Source organism: Erpetoichthys calabaricus, chromosome 3, assembly GCF_900747795.2.
Source record: "Erpetoichthys calabaricus chromosome 3, fErpCal1.3, whole genome shotgun sequence".
Classification (NCBI taxonomy): Eukaryota; Metazoa; Chordata; class Cladistia; order Polypteriformes; family Polypteridae; genus Erpetoichthys; species Erpetoichthys calabaricus.
This window is the reverse complement of record NC_041396.2, coordinates 84,927,688-84,942,692: the sequence shown is the minus strand read 5'-3', so window position 1 is coordinate 84,942,692 and position 15,005 is coordinate 84,927,688. Positions and strand designations below refer to the sequence as shown.

At 36.3% G+C, this 15,005-nt stretch overlaps 1 protein-coding gene across 1 annotated transcript in view; it reads left to right on the top strand.

Moving 5' to 3' along the window:
* The window catches only part of ilrun (inflammation and lipid regulator with UBA-like and NBR1-like domains), a 98,954-nt gene that overhangs the window by 31,806 nt on the left and 52,143 nt on the right, over positions 1-15,005 (top strand). The window contains exon 2 of the mRNA XM_028797010.2: positions 4,130-4,284. Within this exon, the coding sequence (XP_028652843.1) occupies positions 4,130-4,284 (155 nt within the window). The remainder of the gene's footprint in view (positions 1-4,129; positions 4,285-15,005) is intronic.

The window sequence follows — 15,005 nt, the reverse complement described above, 5'->3', positions numbered from 1 at the left end:
GCTTGATGTGTCTTTCATCTGCTGCACTAAGTTTCCTTGGCCGACCACTGTGTCTACGATCCTCATCGTTGCCCGTTTCTTTGTGCTTCTTCAAAAGAGCTTGAACAGCACATCTTGAAACCCCAGTCTGCTTTGAAATCTTTGTCTGGGAGAGACCTTACTGATGCAGTATAACTACCTTGTGTCTTGTTGCTGTGCTCAATCTTGCCATGACATGAAACTGTCTTCCACAACCTCACCTTGGTAGCAGAGTTTGGCTGTTCCTTTCCCAGTTTTAAGCCTACAGCTGTTTCTGTTTCAGTTAATGACTGTGTTTCAACCTAAGTGTGACATTGATGATCATTAGCACCTGTCTGGTATAATTGGTTGATCATACACCTGACTATAATCCTACAAAATCCCTGACTTTGTGCAAGTGTAAGAAGTGATGCTGGTTTGAAGGCAAAAGGTAGTAACACCAAATATTGATTTGATTTAGATTTTTCTTTTGTTCGCTCATTTTGCACTTTGTAAATTGATAACAATAAACAATCATTATTTATATTTCTGAAAGCATTCTTTGTTTACAGCATTTTTTCACACCTGCCTAAAACTTTTGTACAGTACTGTACGTGTAGGCAAAATGATCATATTACCATCCACATTTCCAGGAAGTCCAAGATACATGCAACAAAACTAACGGCAGAACTACCTTCTCAGTGTTTACCACAACAATAAGACCCAGTTGCTCAACTTTACGGTGATATTAATTTCTCGACTGTGACTTCCCAAGAACTTGCTGCAAGAGCAATACTGAGCGTCACAAACGACGCATCTCTACATATTAACAACAAACTTCTTGATCTTATATAGGGTGAAAAAGTGACCTTCAAGAGTGTAGATACAGTAGTCAGTGATGATCTTAATGATCAACTAACGTACCCACAGAGTTTTTACACACCCTCACACCAACTGGCATGCCTCCCCATATCCTTCATCTGAAGGTGGGAGCTGTAGTTATGCTCCTCCGAAATATGCCATTAAAAGGTCTTTGCAACGAAACAAGACTCATCGTTACCCGAATACATACAAATATTATTGAGTGCAAACTGATTGCTATCCAAAATTCTGAAATAATCTTCATTCCTAGAATCTCTCTCCTTCCTTCCAACACCAATCTCCCTTTTACATTTAAACGCACACAATTCCCACTCAGACTCGCCTTCTCAATGACTATCAACAAGTTCCAAGGACAAACGTTTGCAAAGATTTTGCGTTAATCTACAACAACCAGTCTTCAGCCACGGTCAGTTGTAAGTGGCTTTTTCTAGGGTTAAATCTTTCGACAAATTATCTTTCGTCTCCACCAAAACACCTATTCACAACTACATCTTTCAAGAAGTATTTATTTCTTCTTGATTTCTGAATTCCTTTCTCAACATTTCCTGTTCGAATTCTTACACTGCCTTATACTACGGCAGGCGTCGGCTAGTTAAGTATAATGTACTTTTGGACTTTTCAGATTTACAATTTTTTTCTTTAGTAACAGAAATGCTTTTGGAAAAGGAAAAGCCTTCATCAATAGATAGATAGATACTTTATTAATCCCAAGGGGAAATTCACAATAATAACCTAAAATGCACAAATTGAAGATCTCCTAAACTATTTTTGCATAACCATAAGTACAAGTTTCATTGCAAAGCACAATCATCATTATGTTGTTATATTAAAAGCACTGCTATTCAATAGACAAACTCCAGTAAATTAATGAAACACACATAACATAAAGGTGTCATGGTTTAAACACTGACTAGCTTAATTGTTTACACATACAGTAGTTCTATACATACAATGCATAAAGTCATTAAGATGAGGTCTTTGGTGTGTTTGGTAAAATGAAGACCAAAAATCAAGCAAGGACCAGAGAAAGCGTACAGGAGTAGGTGGTCAAAGAAGACTGAAAAAGAAGCAATACAACATATTATGAATGAGCTGAATGCAACTATCATTGTCTGTTTTCTTGTAAATGGCACGACAATGGCTGAAAATAGGCAAAGAAAAGAGCCAAAACAAGCCATTTTTGTTGCTTAAAAAGCATTATGTGTAGAGAAGAAAGTGATATTACTGTATCTCTGTCTTTTGTTTGATTGTGTAATTTTCTATGTCCCTGAATTGCTTTAGTTGGGATTAGAACTTACCGAAACACTTTCCAGAATTTATGCACATTCCATTTTTTACAGAATTGAAAGGTACCCCCCTTATCCAAATGGTGGTAGGCCACATATCTTTTCACAAGCTCAGCAAAATGCTGTTGTAGATATGGCCTATAGCATACATTGCATGTGGCTGAGAGAAGTAAAAACTCAAATAATTGAGAACATCATAAGGAAAGGCATTGAAAGCGCAGACCAAGTACCATTGAGTTATTTTCTTTAGTACAACACTGTTTCACTGGATTATAGTGAAAAATATTGTAAATTACAGTATAATTAATTAATACTTTTGTCACATCTTCTAGAGACATTTCGATATGGGATGCTCCACAGGAATTTGTCTTTGTTGGTTTTATAGACCAGCTTGAGATGATATGTGCATTGTGACATTGTTTACTACCCTGCTGTCAGGGTCCATTTGAAAAATGTTTAGTCTTCTGTTATCATAAAGGGTTTTATGTGGTCAGTAAACACAGATGTAATAATTAACTGTTGTATGAACAAAACAAATTCTTACATTGTGTAAATAAAACCTTTCCCAGATTTTTTTTTTCTTTTTTCTGAACCTTTTTTTGGTTGTTGCACTATTCTCTGTAATCCTGTTACATAATCTAAGCAAATATAATTGTATCTTGGCCTTTGTAATGTTTGGTCAAGTAATAACTAAACCTCTTGACCTTGTATAAAAAATAAAATCTTTGGGATTCTTCTCCAGAATGTAGTAAAAAAAAATTATCTTAGTGAAGATTTTGTCAAAAGGGAAAAATATGATAATGCATGTCTAATTGCTTGTTAGACATCTATTTCTTTTCACACAAATGTGTAGTATTGTATAATTATCTATGCATGCCATTACTTTTAGTTCCTTTTTAAAACAGTGAAATATGCGTAAAAAGTTTCAGAATTATACTGTGAATTGGGTTATGCTTTTTTTAAATTTGTTTAATGTTCTACTTGAATAATAGGTGGTTTAACTGATATATTAAACAGACTTAATCAGGTAGTCTTTTTGTTGGATCTTTGTCATTTATTGTGAAAAATATATCCCAATTGTTAGTTTCCACAGTGTATGTTTGTGTTCCTATTTGTAAAGCTAAAAATATTTACATTTAGTTGCCTGAAGCACAGCATAAATTGAAGTAATTATTTATATATTGTACCTCCCTTTCACAAGGTCAAATTCCTGTATAACTCTACAACTATGAAATGGTTCTAAAAGCTGTTAATAGATTTTTAAGTTACAAAAAATTATACTTTCTTCCCTTGTTGATGTGGTGTTAAGTTGCAAGATGCCATTTAAAGCTGCTTACAAAATTGTTCATTTTTTTATTCTGTATTTGTAACGCTTTTATTATGCAGTTCTTGAGAAGGTGATTTTAGAAAATGTGTGGGTTACAAACAGATATAGTTACTGTAAAAACACTTAATGCTTCAATTCCTTTTGCGTGACACAGCAGTTAATTCTGCTACTTCCTTCACGGCTCCCAGAGACTGCATTTGAATCCTGGTTATGAGTACTAGAGTTTACATATTGTTCTTGTGGATTTTTCCTCAGATTTTTGCAGTTTTCATCCAGCATCTTAAATGAGTGAATTTTATGTTAACTGGTTACTCTAAATTGACCTTATTGTTTAGTGTGTTTGTGTGCGATTATCCCTATTGAATTAGCACCCTGTTCGGTATTAGTGCCTATCCCAGTTGCATTTAAACCTAGGCAGGAACAGATTCCTTAAAACTGTAAAACTGAGTTAAGAATGCTTGATAGATGCATTCTCTTCTTATAATGATAGTAGCAAACTGAAGTTCTAGACAAAGCTCAGAGTTTATATTGATTGGTAAGTTACATACACTTTCCCGGAAAGTCTGTCTACTTAGGCTATCTAAACTGACTTGTGATTTTTACGTTTATGAATATTTTCTTTCTCTGTCTCTCTAAGGAATCTGCAAGCTGCCATAGGAGCATACTATGACTTTGAGAGCCCTAACATCAATGCACCATCAATGTCATTTGTGGAGGATGTAACAATAGGCGAAGGAGAGTCTGTGCCACCTGATACACAATTCACAAAAACCTGGAGGATACAAAACACAGGTGAGGGAGGGTTCTGCCACTGTTTTAATTGGAGAGATGGGGTTTGTTTTTAGGATATTGGCAGGGGGACATTGTGCATTGTTATGGTCCTTTATCGGGTGCTGTTGCAAACTATGAAAAGCCCAGTTGAGTGATTAAATATATCAAACATGACAGTTAGTATTGGTGGATGTTATAGAAATGGACTAACTGAATAGAAAATCATACTTAACCTTAGCTAAATTTAAAGAAGTTGTATACCAAAAATTATCACCAACCAGAAAGGGTGCATGGTGTACTGATTTTAATAGTCCTGTTATTGTATAAGTAGAGGAAATAATAATAATAATAAAGTGTTTTATAGCTTCTGCTGTTGTTTCATTTTAAAAAAAAAAAATCTAAATCCTGTGCCTGTACTTTACAAAATATAGTTATTCATGTGATTGATGTTTGCACTCTCTGAATGGTCAAAACGTAATGTTTTGATACAAGATAAAATATAGCCGAAAACAAAAAAGACCTTGGAACTTTTTAGTTGATTTTTTTTTGTTTTAATTAATTCCCCAGTTTAACAAAAATATTCCAGAGTTTTGTTGCTGTTTGATGTGGTGACATAGTGGAGCAGCAGATTGCTTTGATTCCTCATGATGCTTGAACGGTTCAGTTTAAATGTGTTTTTTTTAATGAAAACAATGTCCGTGCATACTAGTATTTTCACATTGTTTACAAAAGTATCTCTGTCCATACTAAAAGGACTGAAAATGCATATGGCGTAGACTTTTGCATACACTGGGCATGCATGCGTTGGCAGAAAAATCCTTGAAGTGGTGGTAATGCCACTGGCCATGGTATTTATTTATCACAAAATTGTAGCAACTGGTAAATTTCTTTTGCTCATAAATGCAGCATTCAAATTGCACAAAACACAGTTTAGATGCACACAGATAGGCAAAACATGTCTCTTGTCATCCTCCCATCATACAGGAAATGTATGTCTCAAGTATTAGGATATGATGTTTTAAACGCACATGGCAGGGAGTTGCAGTGTTCCACATGATTTCATGATGAAGTGTGATACAGCTAATCCATGTACTCTCCAGTCTACATCTATAGAGCTTAGTGTTTATCCAGCTTAACAATTGACTTTCCTTGGTCTCCTCAAAAGTGAATGTGCTTTTGAGAATTGTTTGCAAAGTGAGTGATGTCAAGAAACTATGAAAGATCCTTAGTGATCTTGTGGACTCCTATGAATCCACTGTTTCCAATGCAACTCCTTCAATTTAAATAGGTACATGATCCTTTTAGATTGTGTGGTTGGTTATTGAATTGACTGTTGGCTTGAAATTTACTTGGTTTAATGAGTGTGCCTTGTTATGTGTTTATGGCTTGTCAAGATGTTAAACAGCCAGGGATTATTTACAGACTAACTGATGCAAGCAAGGATTAAGTGATGGTCTTCATACTTGTTCTTCCAAAAATGTTAAAGCTAGCATGCTATCACAAAACTATACCATTGTGTGCTATTAAGTGGGAATATTGATAATTTCAGTACTAGACACATGGTGAATGTACCTAAAGAAGAATACATTGTTTAACACTTTATTTTAAATATTTATTTAAAATCTTTATGGTTCAACAGGTTTAAAAAGGGTAAATTTGGGTGAAACACTAGCTAGTTCTCATTTTTTTTAAAACAGCAAAAGTATTTGAGAGCCTTTGAAACAAAAATATGGCAACAGAGAACTATGATTTATTACACAATATACTTAATAAACATGCTTTCCCCTAAAAATGTGTTTTAAAGAGCGCGCCACATATGTACATGACTCTAATAGTGAAGTCTCTTCACTACCATCCCTTTCAAAAAAATAACAAAAAAACAAAGTGATTAAATAATGAAAAAAGTGCTATATATTGACATGTGGTATAATTGTGAACAAATTGTAAACCTTTTAAATGTAGGTAGTATATAAATACAGTACTGGATGTGTATGTCATGTTTTAGGTAAGCAGGTAACGTTTTTTTTGTATTAATGTTTTGTAATGTTAAAAAAAAAAAAACAAAAAAAAACAAAGAAAACAACATGAGAATGACTCCCTGACCAAACTAGAGCCTGAGGCATTGGCCTCATTGCCTGCCCTGGATGCAAAAATTAACATGTAAACTTTCCCAGGCCTGATTGGGACATATTGATATTTGAAAAAAGCCTGTTTTTATATTGGGTAAGAGCCATTTGTTAGTTAGTAAGGTTATGTTAAAATGTTTTCCTGTATATTAATACACTAGCAAAATACCCGCGCTTCGCAGCGGAGAAGTAGTGTGTTAAAGAGGTTATGTAAACATATATATACATATATACATATATATACATATCTACATATACACATATACACATATATACATATATACATACATATATATATATATATATATATATATATATATATATATATATATAGATAGATATATATATATATATATATATAGATAGATATACACATCCACATATATATACATATATATATGTATATACACATACATACATAAACACACACATATCCATATATACATACATACATAGTGCGTTGTAACACGGGCTGTGATTGTTACATGGGAGGGAGACGACAAATCACAGCTTCCCGCTTTCTAATCGGGCCTATGATTGGTGCTTTGACTGATGCCTAGATCCCACAGTATGTCCCCTTAGGAGAGGCGTTAGGCGAGTGTAATTGAATAGTGGTGCTGCAAGCTTAGCTTTACACCTGTTTTTAAGGCTTATTGACTGAAAGGGGCTTTCATGAAAAAACTTAGGGCTTTGCTACAGGATACACCCTCCACAAGTTAAGTAAGTAAAAATAAAGGTATATATTTCTGTTTTATTTAAACCTTTTAAGTTTGTATGCGGGCGGCATGGTGGCGCAGTGAAAGGTGCCAGTTAGGAGACCCGGGTTCGCTTCCCTGCGTGAAGTTTGAATGTTCTCCCCGTGTCTGTCTGGGTTTCCTCCGGGTACTCCGGTTTCCTCCCACAGTCCAAAGACATGCAGGTTAGGTGCATTGGCGATTGTAAATTGTCCCTGGTGTGTGGGTGTGTGTGGGTGTGTGCGCCCTGCGGTGGGCTGGCACCTTGCCCGGGGTTAGTTTCCTGCCTTGTGCCCTGTGTTGGCAGGGACTGGCTCCTGTATTTAGGATATAGCGGGTTGGATAATGGATGGATGGACATTTGTATGCATAGCCCCATTTGCCCGTTTTCGTATTTTTTCTTTCTTCAGTAATATTTCAGCAAACCCGGAGCTTGTCAGTTCAAATCCTGGTACTGACACCACTGTGTGACCCTGAGGAAGTCACTTCACCTGCCTGTGCTGCAAGAAACAAAAGTAATGTAACAAATTGTACCTCAGATGTTGCAAGTTGCTGGAATAAAGGCATAAGTAAAATAGATAAATATGTATTATACACATAGGAACTATTCATTTATTTTCAGTTAAGTCATCTGCAGCAAACCTTTATAAATGAGGGTTTCTCCTTTTTAGATAGTGCAAACTGTTTCTTCTTCATTGAGGTTTTCTCTTGGAGAGCTTTTTTCATTTCATTGAAAATTAAAGCAGCAGCTGCCAAAATATGTAGCTTTCTAATTAATTTTTCAACATTGTGTAAAATAACTTTATAAAGTAACATAAAAGGTTTAAATACTGGTTATCCTTTTACACTAAAATATTACTAAAGAGATACAAAAAAAGTAAAATGCATATGTTGTTTTTCTTTAAGGAGATTAAATATTGCTGAAGAAAGAAAAAAAAACTAAAACAGCCAAATGGGGCTATGCATACGAACTTAAAAGGTTTAAATAAAACAGAAATACAGTCATCCCTCACCTATCGCGGGGGTTACGTTCCAGAGCCCCCCGCGATAAGTGAAAATCCGCGAAGTACCGACCTATATTTATTTTATTATTTATATATATATTTTAAGGCTTTATAAACCCTTCCCACACTCTTATAAACCTTTCTGTCTCTCTTTTTAACCTTTCCCACACTCTTATAAACACTTCCTATGCTCTTAAACACTTTCTACACTCTTAACACCGCAGAGCAACACTACACGCAGCGATCAGACGTTGATGTGTCTGCCACTCGCTTTGTGAAGAGGGGGGCAGGTGAACGCACATTAAGCAGAGGTGGACTTTGTGCTGCTTCTGCCAAAATGCCTGCTTGTCGCTTTGCGCGTTCTGAAGGAGGAGGAGGAGTGTGTGTGAGGGTGTGTGAGGGCTGAACGCACGTTCGCTGAAACCACCCTCTCCGAGGCGCGGTACGCTCCTGCCACTTCGCGTTGTGAAGTGGGGGGGGGGGGGGGGGGGGGAGAGAAGCGGGCTTGCTGAATGCACGCTAAGGAGAAGTGGACTTTGTGCTGCTTGTCGCTCTGCGTCTCAATAAGCCTGTACAGCAGCTGTTTTCCTGTGTCACTGCCTTGTCTTGCATGAACTTAAAATGTTTTATAATAGAGAGATGTTACTCATATCCTTAGTCCGACATCCACATATCATATGTGTTAACAAAGTGTGTTTTATAAGTTTACATGTGTTTAAAGCATGTGGGATGGGTATTTTAAGGCTTAAACTATAAAAATGTTTATTTATATGGTCTTTCTATATCGCGGATTTTCACCTATCTCTGATGGGTCTAGAACTAACTTCCGCGATAGGCGGGCGATCACTTGTATTTAAAAAACCCGCGATACAGTGAAAGCCCGTTTCAATCAATAAGTCTTAAAAACAGGTGTAAAGATATTGACAATAAGCTACGCAAACCCACCAAGACATGGAATCGTTTAAATCAAGTATCATTACACCTTCCTTTCTTAAAGAGAAGTAAGGCAGTACTTATAAGCTTAGTAATGTATACATTTCAAATGCTACTTCGATAAACTTTATCACTTCAAACAACTGAACTATCCAGAACATTTCAGGCATACATCCAGCATTCAAACTATGTATAAAAAGCACAACTGTTAAAGGAATTCAGCATTTCTTAATTGAAAATGTTCCTTTAATCGTCAACATGTCTCAATGAGTCGTTCTGGTGGTTTTACTTGACGTTTTAATCTTATGGTTAATTGTGTTTGCAGTTGAGATGTTCTTTCCTGATTTATACTTGTTTTCTCGTTAATATTTGTTTCGCTGGTGTTACTGTTCTGATTAGAGGTTATTGGTCCTTTGATGTCTCGACGGTTTCTTCTTAGAACAGCTCCTATTACGCAATTCCGTCACATACTGGTCTATTGTTTCGCCGCTTTTCTGGAAACATGTAAAAAACTTGTGACGCTCAAACGTCACATTGCGCTTTGGGTTGCAATACGCTTCGAATTTTTCAACTATTTTGTTCAATTTCATATTGTCTCCATCTTCTTCAAACTGAAAATTGTTATACAACTCTAGCGCCTCTTCGCCAATACATGTAGAAGCATAGACGCTTTCATTTTTGCACTTTTCCTATCTGCTTCAATCGCAGCAAGATACAACTCGAATCTCTGTTTAAATCTTTTCCAATTTTCACCTACATTTCCCTTTAACTGGAGATTTGGTGGGGGCTGTAATCCTTCCATATTTTTTTTTCTCTTTTGCTAGAACGTCTTAGCGCTTTCTGACCACGTTTTCGGGTTACTCACAGACACGAGACTCGTTCAAAAGCTGAACCTCTTCTTCACATTCCTCTTCCAATTCGCCACTTCTGACACCATGTAGTGATCTTGTTAGGTTCGTAGTTTAATCAATACACAGGATTGAAAGATATAATAACTTTTTAATAGACAGACTTTAGAGACACTTACTGTACATGTTACTACTCGTTCTTTAGTTCACGCCCATTCTCCTACTTGCATCGGCATTCACAGGCATTACTAATCATTCTGTAAGTATCCCTTAATAGACCTTACTAATCAACTATCATTACAAAATCCAATGTGGTTTGTGCCCTTCAGAATGAAAACAGTTTGCATTTACTTTTTTAATAAAAGGCGAGCTTTTAAGCCTGAGAAATCACCCCGTAAATGCACACGTTTAATTGCACATGTGTTAATATGTATGCTTACACAGTATTAAACCCACCAAGACATGGAATCGTTTAAATCAAGGCGCTGTGCTACCTTCTTCCAGATCGGCCCCAAGGCGTTTCACGTGATTACGTAGGAGGCATGATGACGCGATACGCAACTCCGCCCCCGTCCATTACAGTATATGGACAAAAAATAGGTTCCAGTTATGACCGTTACACTTTGAATTTCGAAATGAAACCTGCCTAACTTTTGTAAGTAAGCTGTAAGGAATGAGCCTGCCAAATTTCAGCCTTCCACCTACACGGGAAGTTGGAGAATTAGTGATGAGTCAGTCAGTCAGTCAGTCAGTCAGTCAGTGAGGGCTTTGCCTTTTATTAGTATAGGAAATAATATTATAATTGCAGTTTAACAAGAAAAAGCTAAGTTTGTAGATGAAACATATTTTTCTTTTTGCTTTTTTCCCCAAATGTGTAATAACTTGGACATTTTTTGTGTGAACTGTTATGCTTTGAAGTTTCACTAAACCTTTTTAAAAGTAGTTTTATTGGACTGAGAAATTTCTTTTGTTACATGTTTGACAAATGCTGGAGCCTACTTAGTCAGTAGCTGCTTGATTTTGGGAACCTGGGAAAGATGCAGCTACATATAGATAGACAGATAACACAGCAATATTGACACACACACACACATATATGTGAAAAGGCGGAAAGGAAAAAACGGCAGAGACATCTGCTGAGTGCCGATTTCATGACAAAATATTGTAATACAGTGGAACCTCGAGATATGATCACCTCTGTATACGAGAAATTCAAAATACGAGGAAAGTATGAGCGAAAAATTCAGATCTAAATGCGAGCATTGGCTTGCATAACGAGCCACGAGCCAGGCTGTGGGTATAGCTCGCGGCTTAGCGAGGGGGCGTGGTAGCAGTTGCGAGCCGCGATCTGCGGTGTCTGCGTTTCTCACTTAAGTGCACAGGTGGGAAACTGCCCACATCCATGATTGTTCCTGTGGCTGATGGGCTGCAGCTGCCATGTCCTCCCCACATATATAGAGAAGCGCGAGCCGGTTAAGGGGGAGAAGAAGTAAAATAAAAGAGAGGAGGGCGGGCGAGCGAGCGAAGGCTCGCGTGTAGCTGAACAGGCGAGCCAAACAGCTGAAGCAGGACGGTGTAGAGAAGGTCAGCTGCATTAAGAGTGTCTCGCCTGTTGCAGAGCCCGCAGGTGAGACGCTAACAGAGAAGAAGCACCGGGGATTGTCATCTGTTTTTTAAAGACTGCATCCTTTTGACGTTTTAACCTCGTGTTAAAGGATTGTTATTCTTGTGTATTTTAAACCTCCACTTCACAACTGTTTTAAGGATTATTTATTTAAAGATTTATTGAATGCTCTACTGCACTTTGGACAACTGTTTTGATTCTTTTAATAATCAGTTATATTATTTACCAGTGTTATTTATTAAAGGTAGACTACAGTATATATAATTTATCAGTGTTATTTGTTAGGAAAATTGATTTATGTTAATATATTTGGGGTGCGGAACGGATTAACTGGATTTCCATTATTTTCAATGGGGAAGTTTGTTCTAGATACGAGAAATTCGCTATACAAGCTCAGTGCTGGAACGAATTAAACTCGTATCTAGAGGTTCCACTGTAATAGGAAGATAAAGAATATGAGCGTAGGTCAAGCACATCACAGAAGGCAACTAAGTGACAAGAGACAAGAAAGCATAAGCAGTCAAGATGCTGAGACACACAGACAAGTAAGAAGTAATCGTGAGTATAACCCAATATGTTTTGGTAATTCAAAAACTTTCAGGTTGCGGCAACCTGGTTGTCACTTTACTGGATGACAGGCAAGTTAGCAGGGTCCCCGCAAGACCATTTATTGATAATCCCTCAGGACATGGTATATACTGTATGTGTTTATTGTTCATTGAACATGTCGACAAACCCTGTAATAGGAAGACGGAGAAAAGAGCAGCAACATCTGCTAAACTTCAGTTATATCACAGAAGGTGTTTAAGATTGAGCAGTTAAGCAGCAGGCAGACACAAAGGCAGGCAGCATACAGAATACAAGGAAGAGAACAACAGAAAAATGCATGCTGACAAACAAATACTACTTGGGAAAGTTAAATCACCAATGTGATTACCATGATGCTTTATTTTTACATGCTGAAAATAAAAGAATGTGTTGCCAAAAGGGAAATGTTTAGCTCTATATAAACCACCTTTAATTTAGCACCGTAGGTTTGTAATATACTTTTGTTCATATTTATATTTGTATTAAAAATTCTGAGTTCTGTTTTTATTTGCTTGTGCAAAGCATGTTTTTACATTTTCTCTCATTTTATTAATGTGTTTATTTTTATTTAAACAAAAATGCATGTGCTATGAGATTTTGAAAATAGTACTGTTAGATTGTTTTGGATGTTGTTATTAAAGGCTTTTTTTATTATTTTTTTTTTTTTAACTTAGAAATGTTTGCATAATACTATTTTTTTGTTATACCATTGTAAATTGCTCCATTTTCAATACCATTTTAATATATTCTTTTTTTATTTTTAAATCTCCAAATGGGTCAGTTTATTGCAAGCCATCTTTTCAATCATCCATTCTGTGAACCTGCTTTTTCAATTTGTTTTTTTTTTTTTAAGCTTGGAGCTGTCCTGTTATAATTATAGCTGCTGTCATACGTGAAATGAAACCGTTATTTTCATTTTAAAGATTCATTTAAGTCTGAATACACAATAGGATGGAATAACTTTTATAAAAGTATATAGATATAGATAGATATAGATATAGATGGATATAGATAGATATAGATATATATATATATAGATATAGATATAGATATAGATATATAGATATAGATATAGATATATAGATATAGATATAGATATATAGATATATATCTATATAGATATATATAGATAGATATATCTATATATGTAATATAATATAGCGGAGCTTATATTCAGCGAGTTGAGTATGTTTTTAGCTTTTAAGTGGTGCCTTTGAATTCATAATTGTAATGTTCTCCCTTTAACACCAGAAGTACTAATGGGAGTTGTTTTCTTAAATGTTTCATTATTCATCAATTTGCTTGTCATTTTCCCTGTTCTTCTTTTACTTTTCCTATGTAGCTATAGTTTAAATGTCCATGTTACTATAACTATACATTCCATTCAGGAGAAAGACATTGATGATATTTTATTTTTAACACTTAACACCCACCACCACAATTTCACACCATAAGCTGGTACACAACGTGGGAATTGTTGATCTTCTCTTTTGGCTTGTACTTGAATGCATTTACATTTTTTTTTTAACTTTGAAAAAACTTGTCCTGTCCCTATAATTGATATTATTAAATATTGCTGCCCAAATGTGAATTACTGTCTTTTTAGACAACTTTACAGTAATCACCAAAAAAATCACAATTGTAATCACTCACCATGTTTCACTATATGTGATGAAGACATAGATACATCTAAAAAAAATATCCAAGCCTCTGTTATTTCAGTTAGATAAAAACTCACCTAAAAAACGTTTTGCACAACTTGAAGTGAGAAAATGACATAGTGGACAGAACAGGCTATGGGAAAAGAGCATAGTGCTTACAGCGTTTTCACAGACGTAGCAGACTTTCATGTGTATGAAAGTGCAAGGAAAAAAGCATGTTTTCCTTGCTCGTTTGACATGACGATACTGACACATTTGAGATTGTACTTTGAAACTGGAAGGACAAACACAATGAGGAACTTGGCCATATGGTACTGTTTAAAAAAAGCCTTTGAAAAAGTACAGATGCAATGCCAGGTAAAAAGTGCAGATGTAACAAAATTAAGAAGAACTGCGTGAAATGTCACCATTTTGTGTGCTTGAGCTTCTCACAAAAAATTCTAATAATCTGTGTATTGTGGACGGCAGAAATGCTGCATGCCTATTTGCATACTTACACTGAGAATATACTATACTAGCTTGGATGTTGTTGGGCAAAAAAGTATTTAGTCAGCCACCAATTATGCAAGTTCTCCCACTTAAAAAGATGAAAGAGGCCTGTAATTTTCGTCATAGGTATACCTCAACTATGAGAGACAAAATGAGAAAAAAATCCAGATTTCTGGCTCTCACAGACCTGTAACTTCTGTAAGAGGCTCCTCTGTCCTCCACTCGTTACCTGTATTAATGGCACCAGTTTGAACTCGTTATCAATATTAAGACACCTGTCCATAACCTCAAACAGTCACACTCCAAACTCCACTATGGCCAAGACCAAAGAGCTGTCAAAGGACACCAGAAACAAAATTGTAGACCTGCACCAGACTGGGAAGACTGAATCTGCAATAGGTAAGCAGCTTGGTGTGAAGAAATCAACTGTGGGAGCAATTATTAGAAAATGGAAGACATAGAAGACCACTGATAATTTCCCTCGATCTGGGGCTCCACGCAAGATCTCACCCCGTGGGGTCAAAATGATCACAAGAACAGTGAGCAAAAATCCCAGAACCACGCGGGAGGACCTAGTGAATGACTTGCAGAGAGCTGGGACCAAAGTAACAAAGGCTACCATCAGTAACACACTACGCCGCCAGGGACTCCTGCAGTGCCAGATGTGTCCCCCTGCTTAAGCCAGTACATGTGCAGGCCCGTCTGAAGTTTGCTAGAGAGCATTTGGATGATCCA